A 22192-nucleotide genomic window follows, 5' to 3' on the forward strand; every position below is an offset into this window, starting at 1 on the left:
AGTAGAAAGGGTGCTCTAATGTGGGAACTTGGTTCTTGTGGTCATTAGACAAAGAACAAAGAAACCCTTTTTCCAAAATGAAATTAAACTAAGATTTCAAAACATGTCTATGGCTATGCATACGATGACCTTATCTATGTTTGCCTTACCTCAGACTTGTAGCACAAGGGAGATACATCAGCCTAACATGATCAACATATAATCAAATGAGTTTTACCAGGAGTATCGAAACATCTAGTTCACAAGTATCTCATTAGCAACTACAAGTGCAAAAGACCAGAGAAATTAAGAAAACAAAATTGTCAATCTACTGAAGTAGCAAAACTGAACTACATAACTCTAGTCTGAAGTGCACAGATGAATATCCATATACCCTAAATTTCTAGAAGGGTGTGTGCATGCAAATCAGTATCAGTCCAGGAATAAGAAACCACGATTGTAAAACACATAAATACCAAAAAATTTACAATTTAACCCACTAAAATAAGTTCAAAGGAATCTTCAGATTAACAGGAATGTAACTTCCTGATTATCATCTCTGCCACTCCTAACTTCCTCCAGATCAATGGAAACTGGAAGACCCAACCTAGGTAAACCAAAGAGATTGCAGGAGGAAGCTAGTTAAGAGGTCCAAGTCTCACTTGCCACCTAGAGTTGGGAACTGCCCAGGATCTCCAATTAAAGGAGCAGCCACTGCACTTGCTGAGTTGTTGCCTCGGTCAAAACCGCTACCACCACCTCTTGAACTACGGCCACGTCCCCGGCCACGTCCACCAGAGCTGTTGTAGTTTCTTCCGCCGCCATCAGCAGGTTTGAGGAACTCACTAATACTGACCGACTGCGATCACCATAGAAGTCCAGAAAGGCGATGTTAGCAAAAAGACCCCACAATAGAGTACTATAATTTGGACAAATGAAGACCCTCCCCTAAATAGCACAGTTAAACATTCAAACATTAAAGGAGCAACTGACTTCAAATCAGCCGTCAACAGTGATAATTGACCAGTGTGGAAACAGTGCCAACTTTGGGAAAAGGAGCGTGTAATAAAGGAAATACTAACTCGAAAGCAGCTGATAGCTTGTACTGAACGTTGTGCTTACACAAATAGATGGTACAGACCAACAATGCCAAATGACTATTAAAACTATCTTAATACTGCAATCACCTAGGCATCATACTATGACACTACATGTCACTATCAAATGAATAAATTATGGTATGCATACTTTACTAGACCAAGGCTTGCAATTAGAAATTAAAAACTATAGACAAATTTCAAGCATGAAAAGTCATCAGAAAGAATAAAACAGAAATGAAATTTAGTAATTTAGCAACATCAAGTCAGACCTTTTTGGCTCTCTCTTCCTTGTCGGCAATCTCTTTTCGCTTTTCCTTGTCAACGCCCTACAAGGAGAGAAAAAGCTTAAGTAAATATCTACAAAATTGAGCAAAATACTCCAAAAGTGTCAGGAAATCCAATTCACCAGTTTTGCGAAGATTTCATCATTGGTCTTCTTGCATGCAAGAGGTTGCATCTTTTTCAAGTCTTTGTCCATTTCAACCTTCCTTTCTTCGGCCTTCAGTGCCTGCAGAACCTTCCTCTTCTCTTCCAGAACTTTCTGGTACTCCTCAAGGGTCATTTCCTGTTTCCACGGAAGAGGGGACATCACGTAAGTTTTACACATGGAATGAATATTGTGTGTACAAGGAATATAAAATTACATAATTTTAATGAAAATGTCTAATAGTGAATGTACTTTCAAACAAAGTAATTTACCTGAGGAAAAAAAACTTAACAATATGCAAAATATATAAATAGTAAAAGTATAACATAAAGAATCTACCTTATCTTCAGGTTCTTTGGGTTCTGCCTCGACCTCAGGAGTCTCCTTGTTCGCATCGACAGTAGCTTCTTCCTCGCCAGAAAGTTTCTCGATGTCAGCGCTCTTCTCATTTCCATTAACAACTTCCTCCGTCTCCCTGTAACATTAAACATCTCAGCAAATACAAAAGCAAAACACAACACAAAATTTTTGGACATGACAAGACCAAGCCCATAGAGACACATGGACCAAACACTCACTGAGCAATTTCATCAGTACTGGTTCCCCAATTTCCTCTACCAGCCCCTTCACGCTTAAATTCATTCCTGCGGAGAAAAGTAAATGCTTCAAACTAATACAGACGAAAAGTTGAAATGTTAATCTTTGCAAACTCCAGCTAAGAAAGCTTACCCGCGCCCAGTTCCACTTCGTCGTTCAAACACCCTACGAGGACCATCACCACCTTCTCCACCATCAAAACCACCTCTACGGCCACCGCGGGACGAACCACGTGAACCACCATAACCCCCACGTCTTTCCAACCTGTCAACATCCCTATCACCACCACCATATCCTCCGACGGCTCCATTGCTGCTAAAAGTATTCTCGCTATTGCCAGAGTCACGTGGCTCGCGGTTGTATCCTCCCTCATGTGGCTCCCGGTTGTATCCACCTTCACGTGGCTCGCGACGTTCACGTGGCTCACGGTTGTTTCCACCACGCCCACGACCAAATCCACGGCCACCACCACGGCCTCCTCCTCGCCCTTCATTCCTAGCTTCATTCACTGTTTAACACAACCCAAACCCACTTTCCTAAATAATACTGAATGTATAGAAATTCATCAACAAAGAATAACATAACCAATCCCAAAAATAAATATGAAATTATCAACAGTAACTCTGAAAAGAGCAAATTTAGATTACTGAATGTTTACAAAATTTACACCCACACATCCATGAAATGAAAATAAAAAAATTAGGAAATGAAATTTTATAAATCAACCACAAATTTAGAGAACTGAATAAAGAAAAGCCAGTTACTCTAATGCGTACATATAAATCAGATAAACATCAAACAAAACCTACCTGAAGACTAAATCAATCATTAATAATTTCATACTCATACATGATAATTGCAAATTAAAAATCATATCCAAGAAAAATGCAACCTTTCGCACAATATGTGACTAGGAAACAATAAAAAATGAAATGTTTCACCTAAATCTTACTGAAAACACACAAAAGATGCAATCTTTAACCAACTAATAATATCAAAAATTGAAACTTTCATAAAAATATCAATAAAATGCTGAAAATCTCACCAGCCTGAGCAGGAGGAAGTGGCTTGGAAGGCAACTTAGCATGTTGCTTAACCTGCTGTTGAGGAGGAGGTGCAGTATTAGCCGCAGCAGCTAAAGCAGCTTTAGCCATCAATTGAGACAAATCTTCATTATCTTCGTCACCCAACAAATCAAATGGGTTTGAACTTGCCATGGTTATAAATATAAAATTACAAAACAAAAACCCTTAACCCTTCTTTCTCACAGGAGATTTAAACTTACAACAGAAACACTTATATATCCATGGAGAGGAGATGATGGTTGTAGATCTAATATCCTAACAATCAATAAATTTAGAAGTATGAAATGAAAAGTACAGAGAAAAAAGATCTTTAACCCTAGCCGCAACGGAGAGAAGCTAAAATGAAAGAGAGTATGAGCGTAGAGAGTCTGAAAAACCTAATCTCAAAACCCTATTTATCCGTGATGCTCGTGAGAATTTATTATTATATTTTTATCAAAAATAAAAAAAATGAGAATATTGGTAACTATACAACCTTCAACTTTAGTACTAATTACGAAAACGGCACTGAAGAAAAGTCTAGGCATTGAGACTTGTCGACTGTCGAGTCTTCAGAGGTGAAGAGGTACAGTGTATACTGGGCGTTCCTTTATATACCCCAGAAATTGTTAATGGTACCCCATTCTTTAGTTATGATTCGGCTAACATAAAAATCGATTTTTTGTGGAATTTTTGATAACGGTACCCCCAGACTTTGCGTAGCTAAAACAAAATCCCTAAAAGGTGAGGATCCAAAATAGGGAACTTTTGTATCTTCATCCCAACTAAAACTTCAACTAGGCGGTGGAATCTGTATGTTATATTGTCGTTGAAACCATTCTAAATCTTTTCTAAGTCCTTATGATCTCTCCAATCCTATCATTCTAAAGCATGCATCTACACAAAATAAAAAAGGCCCCAGAATTTTTATCATAACCGAAATCGTAAGAAGGAGGATAGGGCAAAGACAAGACACTTACAAGCAACATCTTCAAATTCATCAGTAACCCTTTTTAGGTTTCAAAAACAAGATTGTTGTTCACAAGGTGTTTGACGAATCCTTCAATGCTTAGGATCCATGTCTTACCACTCCTTAACGATGGAGGAGCTGAAGTTGAGGTTGTCATTGTTGTTGCAGGAGAAGCAGCGGTGGTGATGATTTCTATTCGATTCTCGGCAACCTTTTTACTCTAAAATAAGTTGCGAGTATCAAATCTACCAAACCTTACATCAAACTTTAAGTATAATCAAACAAAAAAAATATCCCCAAATTTTCAGGGGTTTATTATTTATTTTTCCTTTATTGATATTTCTTTGCTTGTTTAGTCTTTCCTCCCTTTTGAAGTAATGATCCGTCTCTTCAATCCTTCAAGTTACAGAAAAATGAAGATAGTAGCAGTTTTCACGATGATTTTCTGTTTGTATACTTGGGGGTATACAACGTTGACAAGTTTGATGGGTAGGAACAGAAGTTTTAAGGGTACGGGGATAAAGGGGTGTCGTTAACATTTCGTGGGGGTATATAAAGGAGCACCCTAATAGTTAACTCTTTAGGTTTTTCCATTTTCATAATCAACAGATATTAGTCCAGTTATGTTCAATCAGTAGATGACATCACATTCTAGATCTGGAACACTGAGGCAAATAGTTGTCGCAAAACATGACTGGGTAAAAAAAAATATTTACACACTTGATGATAGTTAGGTGTAAGGTTGGCTCTAAACGTTCTCTAAGGTTCAACTTTCTTGGAGAACACACGTCACCAAAATTCAACTACCAAGCGTACTTGGGAACCAAGATTCAAATATAAAAAACCATTACAAAAAGCGTCGGACGCAGAAGCCCACACTTTTATCATATTGACCAAGTCAAAGGGTCAAAAAGCCAACCCTAATGGTGTCTGACGTTGGTTCTAATATCGTCTCAGGTTTACTGTAACAAATCGAGCAGAAGTTCTCCTCTGCAATCTCCTTTCTCTTTTCTTTCTCCTTCTTCCACATACGAAAAACTTGATATTGCATGGCCAGATTCATGGGGTCTTATACGATTTTGTGGGTATATTTTAAAGGGTTTGTACCATTTGATGTGGAGATTCTAGATTCTGACGATGTTGTTTTGGGAGATTTTTATCTGCAAATTGATTTTATTGATGTTATGATTTCGATTTTGGTTTTAAAAGTTTGATTTCAATTAAATTGAATGTATGAAGTTGAATATGATGTCACGTCTCAGTTGCTCAAGGTTTGAATTAAGTTGATTGAGTAGAAAACTTGTAATATGAAGTTAGGGTTTTGCAAATTTGTGTTTAATTAAGGCACAAATTTGTTATGAAACTTGATTGATAAATTTGTTCTGATCCTTGTTATGATTCAATTGTTGTTTGTAATAATTTAATGTATTTGTAATTTGATATATAAGTTTACATAATTTTTTTGGCCATTTTATATGATTTTAAGTTGATGTGTTAATGATTATATGGGTGAAATTGATGTTGTTAATATGAATTTGTTTGAGGGTTATCATCGGAGCCTTGTGCATACCTTAATGCGAATTTGTTTGTGGGAATTCATATGTTGATTATGCAAACCTTAATATTATTTTGTTTGTTTGTTTGTTATTCGAATGTTGATTGTGCTTCCCTTAATGTTTGCATGAATAGATAATTGAGGAAATCGATTTGTCTAGGTTTGAGAGGTTAGCTGAAATATCTCAAAAAAACGGGATACCAGAACATAAATGTGAGGATTTAGGTTTAAGAAAGTTTAAATTTATGAGTAATTGGTCTATGGTGAATAAGTTATACAATATACTGATAATGACAACCCTCAGGCAATGCTCCTTCTTCGGATGTGTGGTTTTTCTTCCGTATTTCAATTTAATTTTTAAGTATGCGGATAACGGATTATGTGAAGTTATATGTGAGAGGTGGTGGAAGAAGACTAGAACCTTTCACTTCCGTGAGTTTGAGATAGGTTTTACCTCTTTGGATTTCTTTCGATTGACCGGTATTTCCATTGGAGGAGGTAAGACAATTCCAGAATTACCCAATGACACATTCATGTCAAAAGATTATGAAGCTATGGATGATAAGTATTTCTCGAGTGTATTAGATCATTTGGAATTTATAAAAACTCAGGAATTGAAATTTGGAGAATATGATTCAAAGGAAAGTACCATATGTATCTCTAACTTGGCTAATTACATACAAAGCAGGAAACCACCGGTTAACAACACCTAAAATGCCAAGAAATTGACCAGAATATTCTTGCTTTGGTGTATCAGTGCTTTTTTGTTTGCAGACCGCAGTGGCAAATTAGATAAACGTTGGTGTCTAGTGTTGGATGATTTGGATGAGGTTGGGTCTTATGATTGGGGTACTCCCGCTATGGGTAATTTGTACAAACGTCTAGATGAGTGGAGTTCGTGCGACTGTCCAAGTATGGGTGGGATGTGGATGATCTTAGAATTTTGTTATTATTTTTATTTTCGTAACTGTCAGCCGGTGTTGAAGGAGGGATTAATAGATGACCAACTAGATCCCACCCTGCTATTTGTCTATTTCATGAGTCGAGCCTTCGGCGCAGGGGGAAGATAGATCCTCACAAACACTCAGTGACTGATGCACTCGCCCAGATAGACATGAGGATGGGAGATGTGGTTATTTGGGACCCCTGGTTCAAGGATAGTGTACACCAACACACTGAAGAATTTCAAACAACACTTCAGATGTCTAAGAGGAGAATTGTTTTCAAGGATGTTGTTAAGGGAACAAGAGTTTTTGCTTATCTGGCCGAGAGATGTATGAGGCAGGTGGTAGGGAAAATAGTTATCCCATGCAACCCCCCCCCCCCAGTTTGGATTTGGTATCTGAAGATGGTGTGCTTGAGATTAGCGACCACTTTCATTATGTCCCATAAAACGTGTATTCCCGAATCTGGAAAAGTAATAGCGTCGGAGCTCCGAGGAAAGAAGCAACTCACATAAATACAAGTGATGATCTCGGAGTGGGCCACATCAGTATACCTCGGAGTTTGATGCTTCAACACCCACCCCCTACCATGTCATCCCATTCATACACATATGGCCCAGCCGGACAGCCTATGGCACAACTCCCAAACATACAATGGGACATGCCTTTTTACAAAAATTCTTTTGAAGATCTAGTTCCAGTTCCAAGGACACCGACGAACCCATATGATTTTTCTCAAATCAATGCCACACTGGTTAGTCGAAATTAAAAAAAAAAATTATTTCCTTGTAAATTTTTTTGTTGATTATTTATAGGAAGAGTTATCACATTTTACCGCAGAGGCTTACCGAAAAAGCGGGGATCTAACAACCACACCCAATTTTTCGTTTAGGAAATCTGTATGGACTAACTCCAATATATTTCCAAGAGAATCAACTAGACAATCAGACTCAATCAAGGAAAATACATCCAAGAGTTATATCTCAATTTCTCAAATCAATCTGCAATCGAACAATTAGAAATTTGTGAGCCGGATTAATATGATAAATAACTTAGATGGTACCAAAGACCAATATCCAAGCGTCAATCAATTTCAATCAACAACTAAAGGTTGGATTCACCAATTGATTGAACTACGCACAACCTGTGATATTTCAATTATATAAAAATATAATGCGGAAAAGAAATAACACAGACACCAGAAATTTTGTTAACGAGGAAACCGCAAATGCAGAAAAACCCCGGGACATAGTCCATATTTGAACACCACATTGTATTAATTCGTTATAGACTCTAGCCTACTAAAAGTTAACTTCAGACTGGAATGTAGTTGAGCCCTAACCAATCTCCCACTGATTAAGGTACACTCGGGATTCCTTACGCCTTTTGAACCACGCCGGATTCTGCGCACTTGATTCCCTTAGCTGATCTCACCCACAACTAAGAGTTGCTACGACCCAAAGTCGAAGACTTGATAAAAAAATCTGTCTCACACAGAAAAGTCTATTGAATAGATAAATCTGTCTCCTGATGTGATTTTTAAATAGTGGTAAAAAGTGATTCGATTCTCGAACTTGTGAAGGATAACTTTAGACTTAAATTCAAAACTAAATAGAAAACTCCCTAATAATTATAACAAACACTGACAAAGTTGGTATCAATATTAAAAGAACATTGAGGCTAAGATTCCACTATTTTCTAAGTTCAAAGTGATTTGGTCCAAATATTTATATTCATGCAATTTTCTCGTTTAATTTGATTCTAAAATATTGCAACTTATAGATTTTCAAAAGTAATAATTGTAAATACCAAGTATGAAGCATCAAGAGTCTATAAACTAAGCATACTCCATCAAAATAGATCACAATCACTCAAATAAAAATCATATTCAATAATAGTTCAAGGCAAATAATCATAATAATAATTGCAATAAATTAAATAAATAGATTGTACCGCTTTTTGTTGGAAAAATAGCTTCCTCTATCGCCTCAACAATGGGGTTTAGCTCCTCATATTAATCATGATCTCAAAATAATTGTTTATGGCTCAAAAAATGATTAAAAAGAAGAGAAGGTAATAACACAGATATTTGGAACGCCGTAAGTGTGTTACAAACGTCACTGTTACAGGATTTTAAGACTGTTAAACAACGATAGTGGTCTGTTGTAGTAATATGAACGACTGTTATTGGGTGTAATATGTTCTTCGTGTTCTTCCTCTTCAGCAGCAGCAGCAGAATATGGTATTTTCCTGCAACTCGATCTTTGGAGCTCTGTGGTGTTCTAAACTTCTCTGAAAGGCTTCCTCCTCGCCTGTTTCGGTCCCAGCATCCTATTTATATCAAAAATACCGATTAAGTCTCTCCCAAATCTTCCAAAATCTCTTCCTCTCTCTTCACGTCAAAGTTGCGGCAATTTCTTGTTTTGGAGTTTCTACGCGTTTCTGAGCTTTCCTTTTTATTCTAAACTCTTCCTTAGATAGATACAAATCTTTGGGAAGGTTCATAGCACTTTAATCTCTCTAAAATTCCCTAAAACAGGTCACACACGTGACTTTCCATATACTTCTGTTGTGATAAAAATTCATCGATTGAGCCCAGTCTAATCGATTTCAACACCCATATCAGATTCCTAGATCCATAAGGAGTCTATCCTATGAAAATCAGAGGTTTAATCGACCTCAAACTCCTCCAAATCACGATTTCCAAAACTGCCAGAGATATTTTTATTGGAAATGGGTGCTGAGGACAAATCTGGGTGCTGTGGACAAATTTGGGTTACATATAACCTTAGGTGCTCCTTAGCCAATTCTGGGGATCCGTTTAGCAACTGTCCTCCGGGTGCCTCGAGCAACTTTTCGAGCCAATTTCTCCGCAAAAGCTTATTTCTCCAAAAACACCTACAAAGACATAAAATAACCAAATAAGCACAAAATCGAGCACTAACAATATATACAATTGGGATCAAAATAGACACATAAATGCGTCTATCAAATACCCCCAAACTTATTATTTGCTAGTACTCGAGCAAATCAAATAAAATAAAATCCTAACTCACTGTCGCAGGCATCGTCGATTGCATTTAGCGTATGCAATAAGCCTTTAAACCCCTAGGTGGCCCTAGTGGCCGAGTTATAGTCTCGGGAGGGATTACAAGAGATATACTCACAAAACCTTTATACTCCAGACCCTAACTATCTACGCAAAACCTTGGAAGGCACTAAAGAATCTCCTTGGTTGGCATACTTATTGACTACATGAAGAAGTACCCTGATGCGAAATTCCAATTGTTGTACACGAGTTTGCACTCAGTATACTAAAATTCATATATAAGTGACATAGCTCTACTCAGACAGTTTCTGTACATCATAACCGGAGTCAACCAATCACATGGAAAGATTAAGAAGATGGATAAAGAGATGGTTAAAAGTGAATGGTGTTTCCCATATCTGTCTGAAGGCCTCTGCCAAGGTGAACCTATCCTAATGGAATGAGATACAGTTCTGACTAATATCAACACAACTGGCATATACAAGAGGACCAGTGGTCGATAAACCTAACTCTAGGTCAACACAACTGGCATATACAAGGGCACCAGTGGTCGACTTTATTGAATTTATTCCGGTTGGTCTAATGGTCTGGTCTCTTTTTTTTTGTTTTTTTTTATGGTATCTCAATCACTCTATTCCACCCTAGCAAAGGTAACAAATTGAATCGTGTGGCCCACCAAATCACTTAAAAAATAAAAACAAAAGGATTAGGATTCAACGAGATATGGCGAAACTACCATGTTTTTTTTTAATTCTAACACCTGAGCTCTGTGCTTTTATGAATAGACTCTTTAGATGTTTCCATCTAATCAGATTGGTTCCTCAACTCCTACAACCAAGATGTTCCCATCCACTTAGATTGGTTAGTGCCAACCTTAATAAGCATAAATTTCTAGGCTCTGGAGTTTATTCAACTAAAAGCTAACAAAAAGTTTCTTCCCCACCCCCAAACTTAAATATAACATTGTCCTCAATGTTTCTAATGAAAGAGCAATACCAAACAGTAAAGTAACATGAGGAATTAGTAAAGAGAGAAGTCGGAAAGATAGTACCTGGGTGAAGAGAGAAATCAAAAACTAATATATAACATACAATCGCCTCGATGGTCAATCAAGGGTAAACAGGGTCCTCCAGAGGGACCTCCTCAATATCACCTGTAGGAAAGGGCTCTAAAAAGGGTTTCAATCTCTGACCGTTAACCTTCGAAGAACTACTACCATCCGATGTCTCGATCTCAACAGCTCCATGAGGAAAGACAGTGCGAACAATAAAAAGGACCCGTCCACCGAGAACGTAACTTCCTAGGGAAAAGATGCAAGCAGGTATCATACATAAGAAGTTTTTGACCTGGAGAAAATGACTTTCTTAAGATACTTCTATCATGAAAAAGTTTCATTTTATTCTTATACTCCTTAGCACTATCGTATGCATCTCTACGAATCTCTTCCAACTCATTGAGCTGGAGTTTCCTATGGGCTCCTGCCTTGTCGAGTGGAAAATTTAGCTGCTTAACAGCCCAATAAGCTCTATGTTCTAACTCAACAGGTAAGTGACATGCCTTTCCATAAACAAGCCGATAAGGCGACATTCCAATGGGAGTCTTAAACGCAGTACGGTAAGCCCATAAGGAATCAGTAAGCCTAGACGACCAGTCTTTCCGATTAGGATTAAATGTTTTCTCTAATATACGTTTTATCTCCCTATTGGAAACTTCTACCTGACCACTAGTCTGTGGATGATACGGGGTAGCTACCTTATGTGTAATACCATATTTTTTCATCAAAAGCCTAAAAGGTCCATTATAAAAGTGCGACCCTCCATCACTAATTATAGATCGCGGTGTACCAAAACGTGTAAGTATATTATTTTTCAAGAACTCAATCACAACCCTATGGTCATTGGTTTTACACACAACCGCCTCAATCCACTTAGAGACATAGTCTACAACGACAAGGGTGTATAAGTTACCAAAAGAATTAGGAAACAGACCCATAAAGTCAATACCCCAAACATCAAAGACCTCAACAACTAAAATAGGGTTCAAGGGCATCATGTTCCTATGGGAAATGGTTCCTAATTTCTGGCAACGTTCACAAGTCACACAGTAACTGTGGGAGTCTTTAAACAACGAAGGCCAATAGAATCCACACTGCAATATCTTAGCAACAATTTTATTAGCACTAAAGTGACCCCCACAAGCATGATCATGACAAAAGGAAATAATACTGGACTGGTCACTCTCAGGTATACATCTCCTGATAATCTGGTCTGGACAATACTTAAACAAATAAGGATCATCCCAAAAGAAGTGCTTAACCTCAGCTAAAAACCTAGAACGATCTTGTTTACCCCAATGTTGGGGCATTCGACCAGTAACAAGATAGTTCACTATATTCGCATACCAAGGTAATTGGGTAACAAAGAACAATTATTCATCAGGAAAGCTATCCCTTATAGGAAGGGAATCATTAGGGGAACTAACAACTAGCCTAGACAAGTGGTCTGCTACAACATTTTCGGCACCCTTTTTGTCTCTAATGTCTGGAGAAAACTCTTGCAACAAAAGGATTCACCTAATCAATCTAGGTTTTGTATCCTTCTTAGACAAAAGATATTTCAAAGCATCATGATCAGTATATATGATGATCTTATAACCTAATAGATAGGGTCTAAACTTGTCTAAGGAAAACAGAATGGCTAACAGTTCCTTCTCGGTAGTGGTATAGTTCAACTGGGAATCATTCAGAGTTTTGCTAGCATAGTAAATCATATGAAGTAATTTGTTTTCTCCCTGACCTAGCACAACACCAATAGCATAATCTGAAGCATCACACATGATCTCAAAGGGTAGGTTCCAGTTGGGTGCCTGGACTATGGGGGCGGTAGTGAGTAAATTCTTAAGCTTCTCAAAAGCCTCTAAACAAGCATCATCAAAGACAAACTTAATATCTTTTGCAAGCAAATTGCAAATAGATCTAGAAATTAGGCTAAAATCCTTAATGAATCGACGATAAAAACCTGCATGCCCTAAGAATGACCTAATATCTCTTACGGTTTTTGGGACCTGTAAAGTCTTAATAAGGTCAACTTTGGATTTATCTACCTCTATACTCTTAGAAGATACGATATTCCCTAAAACAATTCCTGAACGAACCATGAAGTGACATTTCTCCCAATTAAGCACTATTTTTTTTCCTTACACCTAATCAACACTAGTGACAAATGATGCAAGCACTCATCGAAAGACGAACCAAACACTGAAAAATCATCCATAAAGACCTCTAAGAACCGTTCTACCATGTCAGAAAATATGCTCATCATGCAACGCTGAAAAGTCGCAGGGGCATTACAAAGCCCGAAAGGCATGCGTCTATACGCAAAGGTACCAAAGGGACATGTAAAAGTGGTTTTCTCCTGGTCTTCTGGGGCAACACCGATCTGATTATATCCAGAGTAGCCATCTAAAAAGCAGTAGTGACTATGTCCATCTAATCTTTCTAGCATCTGGTCGATGAAGGGAAGGGGAAAATGGTCCTTCCTAGTGACCTTGTTCAATTTCCTATAGTCAATACAAACACGCCAACCCGTGGTCACTCGGGTCGGGATTAACTCATTGTTATCATTCTGGACTACAATAATACCGGATTTCTTGGGAAAAACCTGAAAAGGGCTGACCCACTTACTGTCTGAAATGGGGTAGATAATGCCTGCATCTAACAACTTAAGGACCTCGGTTCGAACTACTTCTTTCATATTAGGGTTTAGTCGACGTTGCATCTCCCTAGAAGGTTTGGTATCTTCCTCTAAATAAATCTGATGCATACAAACAGTAGGACTTATACCCTTAATGTCTGCTATGGTCCACCCTAAAGCTTACTTGTTGTTTTGAAGTACGGTTACTAGCCTACTTTCCTGATTAATATCCAAGATGGGAGAAATAATCACATGTAAAGTCTCAGACGGGCCTAAAAACATACATTTCAGGGAATCTGGCAATGGTTTTAGGTCCAACTTAGAGGCTCTTCTAACGAAGGAACTAGGGTAGACTTAGAAACTGGTAGTGGTTCGAACTTAGGTTTCCATACATTACTAGTATCTAACAAAGGGGTTGAATCTAACAAAGCATTCACCTCATTAATCATATTATCATCATCAAAATCTATCCCAAAGTGAGCTAGGCATTTATCTAATGGATCTTCTAACAAAGTGTTTGGTAATGACTCATCGACTAATGTTCCTATCATGTTCACCTCTTCTATGTTCGAGTCATCTAGTTCAGAGGGTAGCTTACTAATATTAAAAATGTTCAGCTCAATAGTCATATTACCAAAAGACAATTTCATAATACCACTTCGATAGTTAATGATCACATTGGATGTAGCTAAAAACGGGCGACCTAAAATTACCGGTATCTGGTTCTCTGGGTCAGGGACAGGTTGGGTATCTAGGATAACAAAATCCACTGGATAAATAAACTTGTTGACCTCTATGAGAACATCCTCGATCACACCACGAGGAATTTTAACGGACCTATCAGCTAACTGAAGTGTCATCTGGGTAGGTTTCATCTCACCAAGTCCTAGCTTAAGGTACACATGATATGGTAGTAAGTTCACACTAGCTCCTAAGTCAAGCAACGCTTTCTCAACACGGTATTTACCTATTCTGCAAGAAATGGTAGGGGACCCTGGGTCTTTATACTTAGGAGTAGTGGTATTCTGAATAATAGAACTCACCTGACTAGCTAGAAAGGCTTTCTTATGGACATTAAGATTTCGCTTTCGCGTACACATATCCTTGAGAAACTTGGCATAAGAGGGAATCTTCTTAATTGCATCTAGTAGTGGAAGGTTGATACTTACCTGCTTAAAAACCTCCAATATATCATTAAAATTGGACTCCCTCTTAGTTGGAACTAGCAGCTGTGGGAATGGGGATCTAGGGACAAAGCCGGGATCAATATGACCCTCATTGGTCTCTTTAGAGACTCTATCAGTCTCCTCAGTTTCTGGTTCAGAAGGGTGAACTACATCATGTTCACTATCAGGCATGGAAACCTTGTTGTCTATCACTCTACCACTCCTAAGGGTTTTAATAGCATTCACATGATCAGATGGTATTTCACCTATTTCATTAATTCCTCTAGGGTTGGGTTGAGTCTGACTAGGAAACTTACCTCTTTCTCTTAACTAGGAATTACCAATAGGTACTATTATGGTAGCCTTAGTTAATGGCAGGTCCACCCACTAAAGCCCAGTAAGCATAGGTCCATAATTAAAAGAAAACATGAAACTGGACCTAATTTTTTAAGCCTAGGTCCTGTACACGTGCGGGACACGTGACGTATTATCATAAGTCCCAAAACACCCCGCAAGTTTTTTTAAGCTAAGAAACACGTTCGTTTCTTTTTCATTCTCTCAATTTATGTTTTCAGAGAAGAGATTTGCAAGTGAAGATTATTTGAGGTCCTTGTTCGATTCATGAGTTCGAGCTCTGCAAGTGTAATCGGTAGGTGGATTTTTTGTTCTTACGATATTAATCATCACAACGATTTTTTGTTCGAGCTCTGCAAGTTTTATTCGAAGTTTTTCCAGTTTTTTTTGTTCGATCCATGGTCTAATCGTTGTGGTGTTTGATTAAGATTTTGATCTCCATGTTTGATTTCTTGATTATTTACTAGATCTAGATGAATAATCACATTTTTGGTTCATTTCGTTATTAGATTTAATCTAACTAGTTTCATGTTTGATTTCTTGATTATTTACTAGATCTAGATGAATAATCACGTTTTTGGTTCATTTCGTTATTAGATTTGATCTAACTAGTTCCATTTTGTTGTTTTTAGATTTGTTTTTTTGTATGAAACAACAGTACGTATATCCTGTATTGACAGAAACCTAGCTTATTTTGAATGAAGAAGAAGAAGAAGATGCATCGTTATGACTTACGAAAAGAAGATTTGTTGTGTTTCCATGTATGTTTTCTTATCATCTTCTTTGATTATTTTTTTCGTTTTTCTTCTATTGATTGTATTATGAAGATGAAATCGATTTTCCTGACGTTTTTATGTTTTCAGGTTTTTTACAGTTTGTTTTTGTGTATGAATTGACAGTACATATTTGGTGTACTAATATAAAATTCTTATGATTTACGAGGAGAATATTTGTTTTCTGTTTCCAGGTATGCTTTCTAATCATCTTGTTTGATTATTTTGTTCGGTTTTCTTCTTTTGATTTGTTTTTTTGATTGTATTCTGATAATCAAATCGATTTGATTGACGCTTTTATGGTTTTTAGGTTTGTTACAGTTGTTTTTCGTGTATGAATTGACAGTACATATATGGCGTACTGATACAAAACTCTTCTAATTTTGTTTTATTTGAAGTTTTTCCAATTTTTTTGGTTCGATCCATGAGTATGTATGTATAATACTGATAGGAAGTGCTATTTGCTGTGTTTTTGCTCCTTTTTTAGTCTTACTCTTCAGTACTTATGTGAAATACTGTAATATGTCTTTCGATTCTCTTATTTTTCATAGATCTGTCACCTGTTGTTGTCATACTGTTGATTTGTAGTTCATGAATCTTCAGTACATATATCGCATACTGATAGGAAGTGCTCCTTGTTATGTTTAAGGAGAAGTGAAGAAGATGCAGGCATACAGTGGAGCTGCAATAATGGGTGCTGCTGTACAACAACCCAATCTTTTTACTAAAGGTTCTTCAACTTTTTTTCCCAAGTTGGGTACTACTACTGCGGATAGATTACCTTCTCAAGTTAGGCAGACCCTGAAGTACGTTCAATAATTGATAGTGAGAAGAATCGTCAGTTTAACAGCTTGGAGCTCATTGCTTCAGAGAATTTTACATCTCGCGCAGTGACGGAAGCTGTGGGTTCTTGTCTCACAAACAAGTATTCAAAGGGCTTCATGGTAAAAGGTAAAGATGGTGCTTAATGTTGTATTTTTTCCCTGTATTTGTATTGAAATGCATTTGATCATTTCATTCTGCAATGTAGGTACTATGGTGGCAATGAGTACATTGATGAGCTAGAGACACTTTGTCAACAAAGGGCTTTGGCTGCATTTCACTTAGACCCAAAGAAATGGGGAGTTAATGTCCAACCTCTGTCTGGTTCTCCTGCTAACTTTGAAGTTTACACTGCACTTCTCAACCCACATGACCGTATTATGGTAAGTTGAGGTCTCTTTTCTCTCCAATTTTTTGAAATCAGTTTTGAACCCCTAAGGGATGTAATCAACTCTCCTTTCAAAATATGGGGCTGTATTAATTTGTTCATGTAACTGGCACAGGGTCTGGATCTTCCTCATGGAGGTCACTTGTCACATGGATTTATGACTCCTAAAAGACGGGTATCTGGGACTTCGATTTATTTTGAATCGATGCCCTACCGTCTTGATGAATCAACAGGTGCTGCTCTGCATTCTTATATTGTGTAATGACTATGTGGTCTATTGTTGTTCATTTATAATTCGTTGATAATTTGCATTCATTACCAAATTCACTTGCAGGCCTTATTGATTATGATATGCTTGAGAAAACTGCCACCCTCTTTCGACCAAAACTCATCATTGTTGGTTCTAGTGCTTATCCTCGTGATTTCGATTATCCTCGAATGAGAATGATATACACATATCTTTTGATTGTCAACAGTTGTGATTCTTAGTGATCAGAGAATCAGACTAGTTAACCCATTACGCACACCTAATTCCCTTTCCTGCTATGTTTCTTGAAGATTGCAGATTTTTTTGGGGCTTTTCTCATGATGGATATGGCTCACATAAGTGGTCTCGTTGCTGCATCTGTACTTGCCGACCCATTTTAATATTGTGATGTTGTAACAACCACCACTCATAAGGTACACCTAGTCCCATTCATGAAGTCTGCAAGACTGCAACTACTGACACCAACACAAGCAGCATTTGTTTTTATTGGTTTAGGTTCAAGGGTCATGTTGTTTACTATGTCTTCTGTTTCAATTTGCAGTCATTACGAGGTCCCAGAGGTGGCATGATTTTCTTCAAGAAAGATCCTGTTCTTTGGGTTGATATGGAATCTGCGATTAACAATGTTGTTTTCCCAGGGTTACAGGTAACTAAAACTGTAGCGGTTATTTGTGATTTATCATTGGTTCAACATTATAACATTTTTAGGTTTGTTACAGTTGTTTTTCGTGTATGAATTGACAGTACATATATGGCGTACTGATACAAAACTCTTCTAATTTTGTTTTATTTGAAGTTTTTCCAATTTTTTTGGTTCGATCCATGAGTATGTATGTATAATACTGATAGGAAGTGCTATTTGCTGTGTTTTTGCTCCTTTTTTAGTCTTACCCTCCAGTACTTATTGAAATACTGTAATATGTCTTTCGATTCTCTTATTTTTCATAGATCTGTCACCTGTTGTTGTCATACTGTTGATTTGTAGTTCATGAATCTTCAGTACATATATCGCATACTCATAGGAAGTGCTCCTTGTTATGTTTGATTCAGTACGTATATGAAATACTGAAATAGATGCTCTTTGTTACGTTTGATTCAGTACTGGAATTGGATATGGAGATGATCTGGAGCTGCAGTTCAGAACTTATTGCAAGAAATGATAGATTTTGAATGATAGGAACATGAGTTGTTGTTGGTTCAGATTTGCAAGCTTGTGAAATCGGTGGTGGTCTTGATGAAGTTACAAATTGGTTGTGACGTGTGTTTGAAAGAAGGTGTGCTGCAAATGGATTTGGAGGAACATAGAAGGTTGGGTTGCTACATTGTATGATCCTACAATGTATGTGATGTAATACGTTTTCTAATTTATTTATCATTGATTCTTACAGATTTGTACTCTACCTGGAAGCAGTGCAGCAAATATGTACTCGAATTTGTAAGCATTCAGATATATAATCGGATTTGTAAGCAGTACGACAGATATGTACTCAGACAGATATGTACTCAAATTTGTAAGCAGTGTAGCAAATATGTACTCGAATTTTTAAGCAGTGTACCAGATATGTACTCAAATTTGTAAGCAGTGTAGACACACACGTTTGGTAGTAATGGGCATTATGGACATTTCCATGTTTTAATTAATTTTGGACCTCCGGATAAAAAAAAAATCCGGTTGGACCCTACTATAAATAACTATATGGGCCTAGGACCAAACAAGAAATTTTCCTTCTCTTAAAGACTCATTTATCTGACTAACCTGGGTTTTCAACTCGGAAATAGCCTGAGAGTTAGCCTGACCTATTCTCTTATTTTCTTCTAAACCTTGAGTAACAGATTGCTGAAACTGCACAGTGTTACGAGTCAACATAGCAAGATACTCTTCTAAACTCATAATCTTCTTATCTGAAGGGTTCTGAAACTGTGCCGGAGCTGAAGGATTCTTATTATAGCCAAAACCTGAGGGAACCTGAGCATTACTAGACTGACCTTGATTCTGGCCCTTGGACCAAGAAAGGTTTGGATGGTTTCTCCAGCCAGGGTTATAGGTTTCTGAATATGGGTCAAACTTCTGTCGGTTATCAAACCTAGTATTGTTATAAAGAGCATTGGCTTGCTCTTCAACAGCATGGCCTTCCCAAAAAGGCTCATTTCTTCCACTACTACCACTAGAATGACCTAATAAGAAGGCTCATTTCTAAGGCTTCTAACCTTTTGGCTATAGCTGCTATTTTGGCATCTGACTCATAAGATCCTTCTACCCTATTAACATTTCCTCTACTTAGAAGAATTGTTTTCTGGGGTTCCCTACTATTTTCCCATTGTTGGGTCTTATCGGCGATTTCATTCAAAAATGTCATCGCTTCATCAACAGTTTTATTCTCAAACCCACCTGTGCATAAGGACTCAACCATGGTTGTTGTTGAATAATCTAAACCCTCGTAGAGGATCTGAACTAACCTAACCTTCTCCAAACCATGATGAGGACATTCAGATATCAAGTCATTGAACCTTTCTAAGTACCTATATAAAGATTCTCCCTCTTGTTGGGCAAAAGTTCATATTTGTGTCCTAATAGACGATGTTTTATGCCTTGGGAAAAACTTATGTATAAAGGCAGAAGTAAGTTGGTCATAGGTTTCAATTGACTCAGAGTCCAAACTATACAGCCAAGATTTGGCTTTATCTTTTAAGGAAAAGGGGAATAACCTAAGTTTCAACGCATCATCACTTAGGTTTTTAATTTTCAGAGTACTACAAACTTCCTCAAATTACCTAACATGAAAATAGGGGTTCTCATTCTCCTTCCCTAAAAACATTGGGAGCATCTGTAAAGTCCCAGTTTCAGTTCATAATTTGCCTCGGTTTCAGCTAACTTGATACAAGACGGACGAGAGGTCCTAGTTGGGTTTAGCAAAGCTTTCAAAGTTGCCATTTCTGGCACTACCAAAGGACTAGGAGTACTAGGGGTACTTTCCTCACGAAGAGACAGATTCTCAAAACTGAAGTTTCCAAAAACGGGGCACTCAAAAGAAGAGTCTTCGAGCTCCCCGCCTTCACAAGAAGAACTACTAGGTTTGTCACAAATCAAACGACCTAGAATGTTTATTTTCCAAGCCCGTTTAAAAACTTCGGGCATGCACTAGAAAAATAAAATTAAAAAGAAAAGTCCTAAAAAGGAAGGGATGTTCTATGCAAACACAAACAAGGCTGACTCCACCACAGCAAACCTACTGATTTCTAGTAAACAAAAAGCATGATGGCTCCATTTAGATTGTTTCTAGACCAACTTCTAATCCTTCGAACGGGATTTCGTTACAATTTAAGCAAACCCCTCTGGAATCAATACGAGTCAAAGTAAGTTGAATAGAGGCGAGGGAAGCTCGGTGGAGCTTTGATACCCAAGGCCTCACCGGTATTACAAGGCGGCGCAGTCACGCATTCAACTTACAGAAACCGTCAAGAACTTTGAAGTATGCTTAAAAGAGTAACCAATATTTTTCGAATGACTTTCCTGTTAAGCTCGTTACCCTATCGGTCTCGTTCTAGTCAAAATTTTAGGCTTAGGTTCGCGTTTGGTGTCGTTTTCCTAAGGCGGGCAAGAAGAGAACGGTGATGAAATCCGAACCCTTATCTTGTATGGCCAGTCCTTGCCCTTTACTAGGAAATTAAAGCAGCTGTTTTCAAGTCCTCAACATATATGCATACGAAGGAAGACAGTAACTCGCTGACAGGGGATTCGCGAGTGTTTCGACAAACTTACCTCCCGTACCAGACGGGGGATGAACCTTTGTAGTCGACTCGGACCACTGACTCCGATGTCAAGTGTATGAACCCAAGGTGCAGAGACAATATCGTAATTGTCGTCCTTCCCTGCAAACAGTTTATATTTAAAGTACCCTTCCGTAGAGTAATAAAAAATAATGTCCCAAAGTCCAAAAGTCCAAAAAGAAAAGAAAAATTACAAAAATAATAAACCCTAATACATTTTTTTTTCTAAAAGAAAATAAACAAACCCTAAACTAAAATTATCTAAAATAAAATTGTATTCTTTTATGTTCTTTTTGCTTTAATCTTTAGCTCCAAGTCTTTATGAAATCACCAAACTCTTTGGCTCAATTTTCTTTATGATCCAGAACCTGTAGACACAAGATGAATACCCAAAAACATAAAAAAGAACAAAAAAAAATAAAAAACAAGTAAAATAAATCTAAAACCCTAAAAACAAGTAAAATAAATCTAAAACCCTAAAATCAAGTCCGCGTCGGTGGCGCCAAAAATTGATGTGATTTGTAGGTAGTGGTAAAAAGTGATTCGATTTTCGAACTTGTGAAGGATAACTTTAGACTTAAATTCAAAACTAAATAGAAAACTCCCTAATAATTATAACAAACACTGACAAAGTTTGTATCAATATTAAAAGAAAACTGAGGCTAAGATTCCACTATTTTCCAAGTTCAAAGTGATTTGGTCCAAATATTTATATTCATGCAATTTTGTCGTTTAATTTGATTCTAAAATATTGCAACTAATAGATTTTCAAAAGTAATAATTGTAAATACCAAGTATGAAGCATCAAGAGTCTATAAACTAAGCATACTCCATCAAAATAGATCACAATCACTCAAATAAAAATCATATTCAATAATAGTTCAAGGCAAATAATCATAATAATAATTGCAATAAATTAAATAAATATATTGTACCGCTTTTTGTTGGAAAAATAGCTTCCTCTATCGCCTCAGCAATGGGGTTTAGCTCCTCATATTAATCATGATCTCAAAATAATTGTTTATGGCTCAAAAGATGATTAAAAAGAAGAGAAGGTAATAACACCGAGATTTGGAACGCCGTAAGTGTGTTACAAACGTCACTGTTACAGGATTTTAAGACTGTTAAACAACGATAGTGGTCTGCTGTAGTAATATGAACGACTGCTATTGGGTGTAATATGTTCTTCGTGTTCTTCCTCTTCAGCAGCAGCAGCAGAATATGGTATTTTCCTGCAACTCGATCTCTGGAGCTCTGTGGTGTTCTAAACTTCTCT

At 37.3% G+C, this 22192-nt stretch overlaps 1 protein-coding gene and 1 pseudogene across 1 annotated transcript; one reads left to right on the forward strand and one right to left on the reverse strand.

The window, feature by feature from the left end:
• Nucleotides 1–225: 225 nt before the first annotated feature.
• On the reverse strand, nucleotides 226–3575 carry LOC113302524 (RGG repeats nuclear RNA binding protein A-like). The gene is made up of 7 exons (XM_026551440.1): nucleotides 3149–3575; nucleotides 2236–2611; nucleotides 2085–2150; nucleotides 1846–1981; nucleotides 1486–1644; nucleotides 1349–1405; nucleotides 226–838 (listed from the first exon to the last, which is right to left on the reverse strand). Exons 1-7 carry the CDS (start codon nucleotides 3318–3320, stop codon nucleotides 638–640), a joined length of 1167 nt encoding a protein of 388 aa, XP_026407225.1. The 5' UTR covers nucleotides 3321–3575; the 3' UTR covers nucleotides 226–637.
• Nucleotides 3576–5982: 2407 nt separating this feature from the next.
• Nucleotides 5983–17788, forward strand: LOC113305904 (annotated as a pseudogene).
• Nucleotides 17789–22192: the final 4404 nt, after the last annotated feature.

Source organism: Papaver somniferum, chromosome 8 (genome assembly GCF_003573695.1).
Source record: "Papaver somniferum cultivar HN1 chromosome 8, ASM357369v1, whole genome shotgun sequence".
Classification (NCBI taxonomy): domain Eukaryota; kingdom Viridiplantae; phylum Streptophyta; class Magnoliopsida; order Ranunculales; family Papaveraceae; genus Papaver; species Papaver somniferum.

Bases quoted from the DNA above. Each gene is read 5' to 3' on its own strand.
- LOC113302524 (XM_026551440.1), bottom strand. From the start codon at position 3,320: ATGGCAAGTTCAAACCCATTTGATTTGTTGGGTGACGAAGATAATGAA. The intron at 2,612-3,148 runs GTGAGATTTTCA...TGTGTTAAACAG, and splicing joins ACTTCCTCCTGCTCAGGCTG to TGAATGAAGCTAGGAATGAA. The intron at 839-1,348 runs GTCTGACTTGAT...TGGTGATCGCAG, and splicing joins AGGAAGAGAGAGCCAAAAAG to TCGGTCAGTATTAGTGAGTT.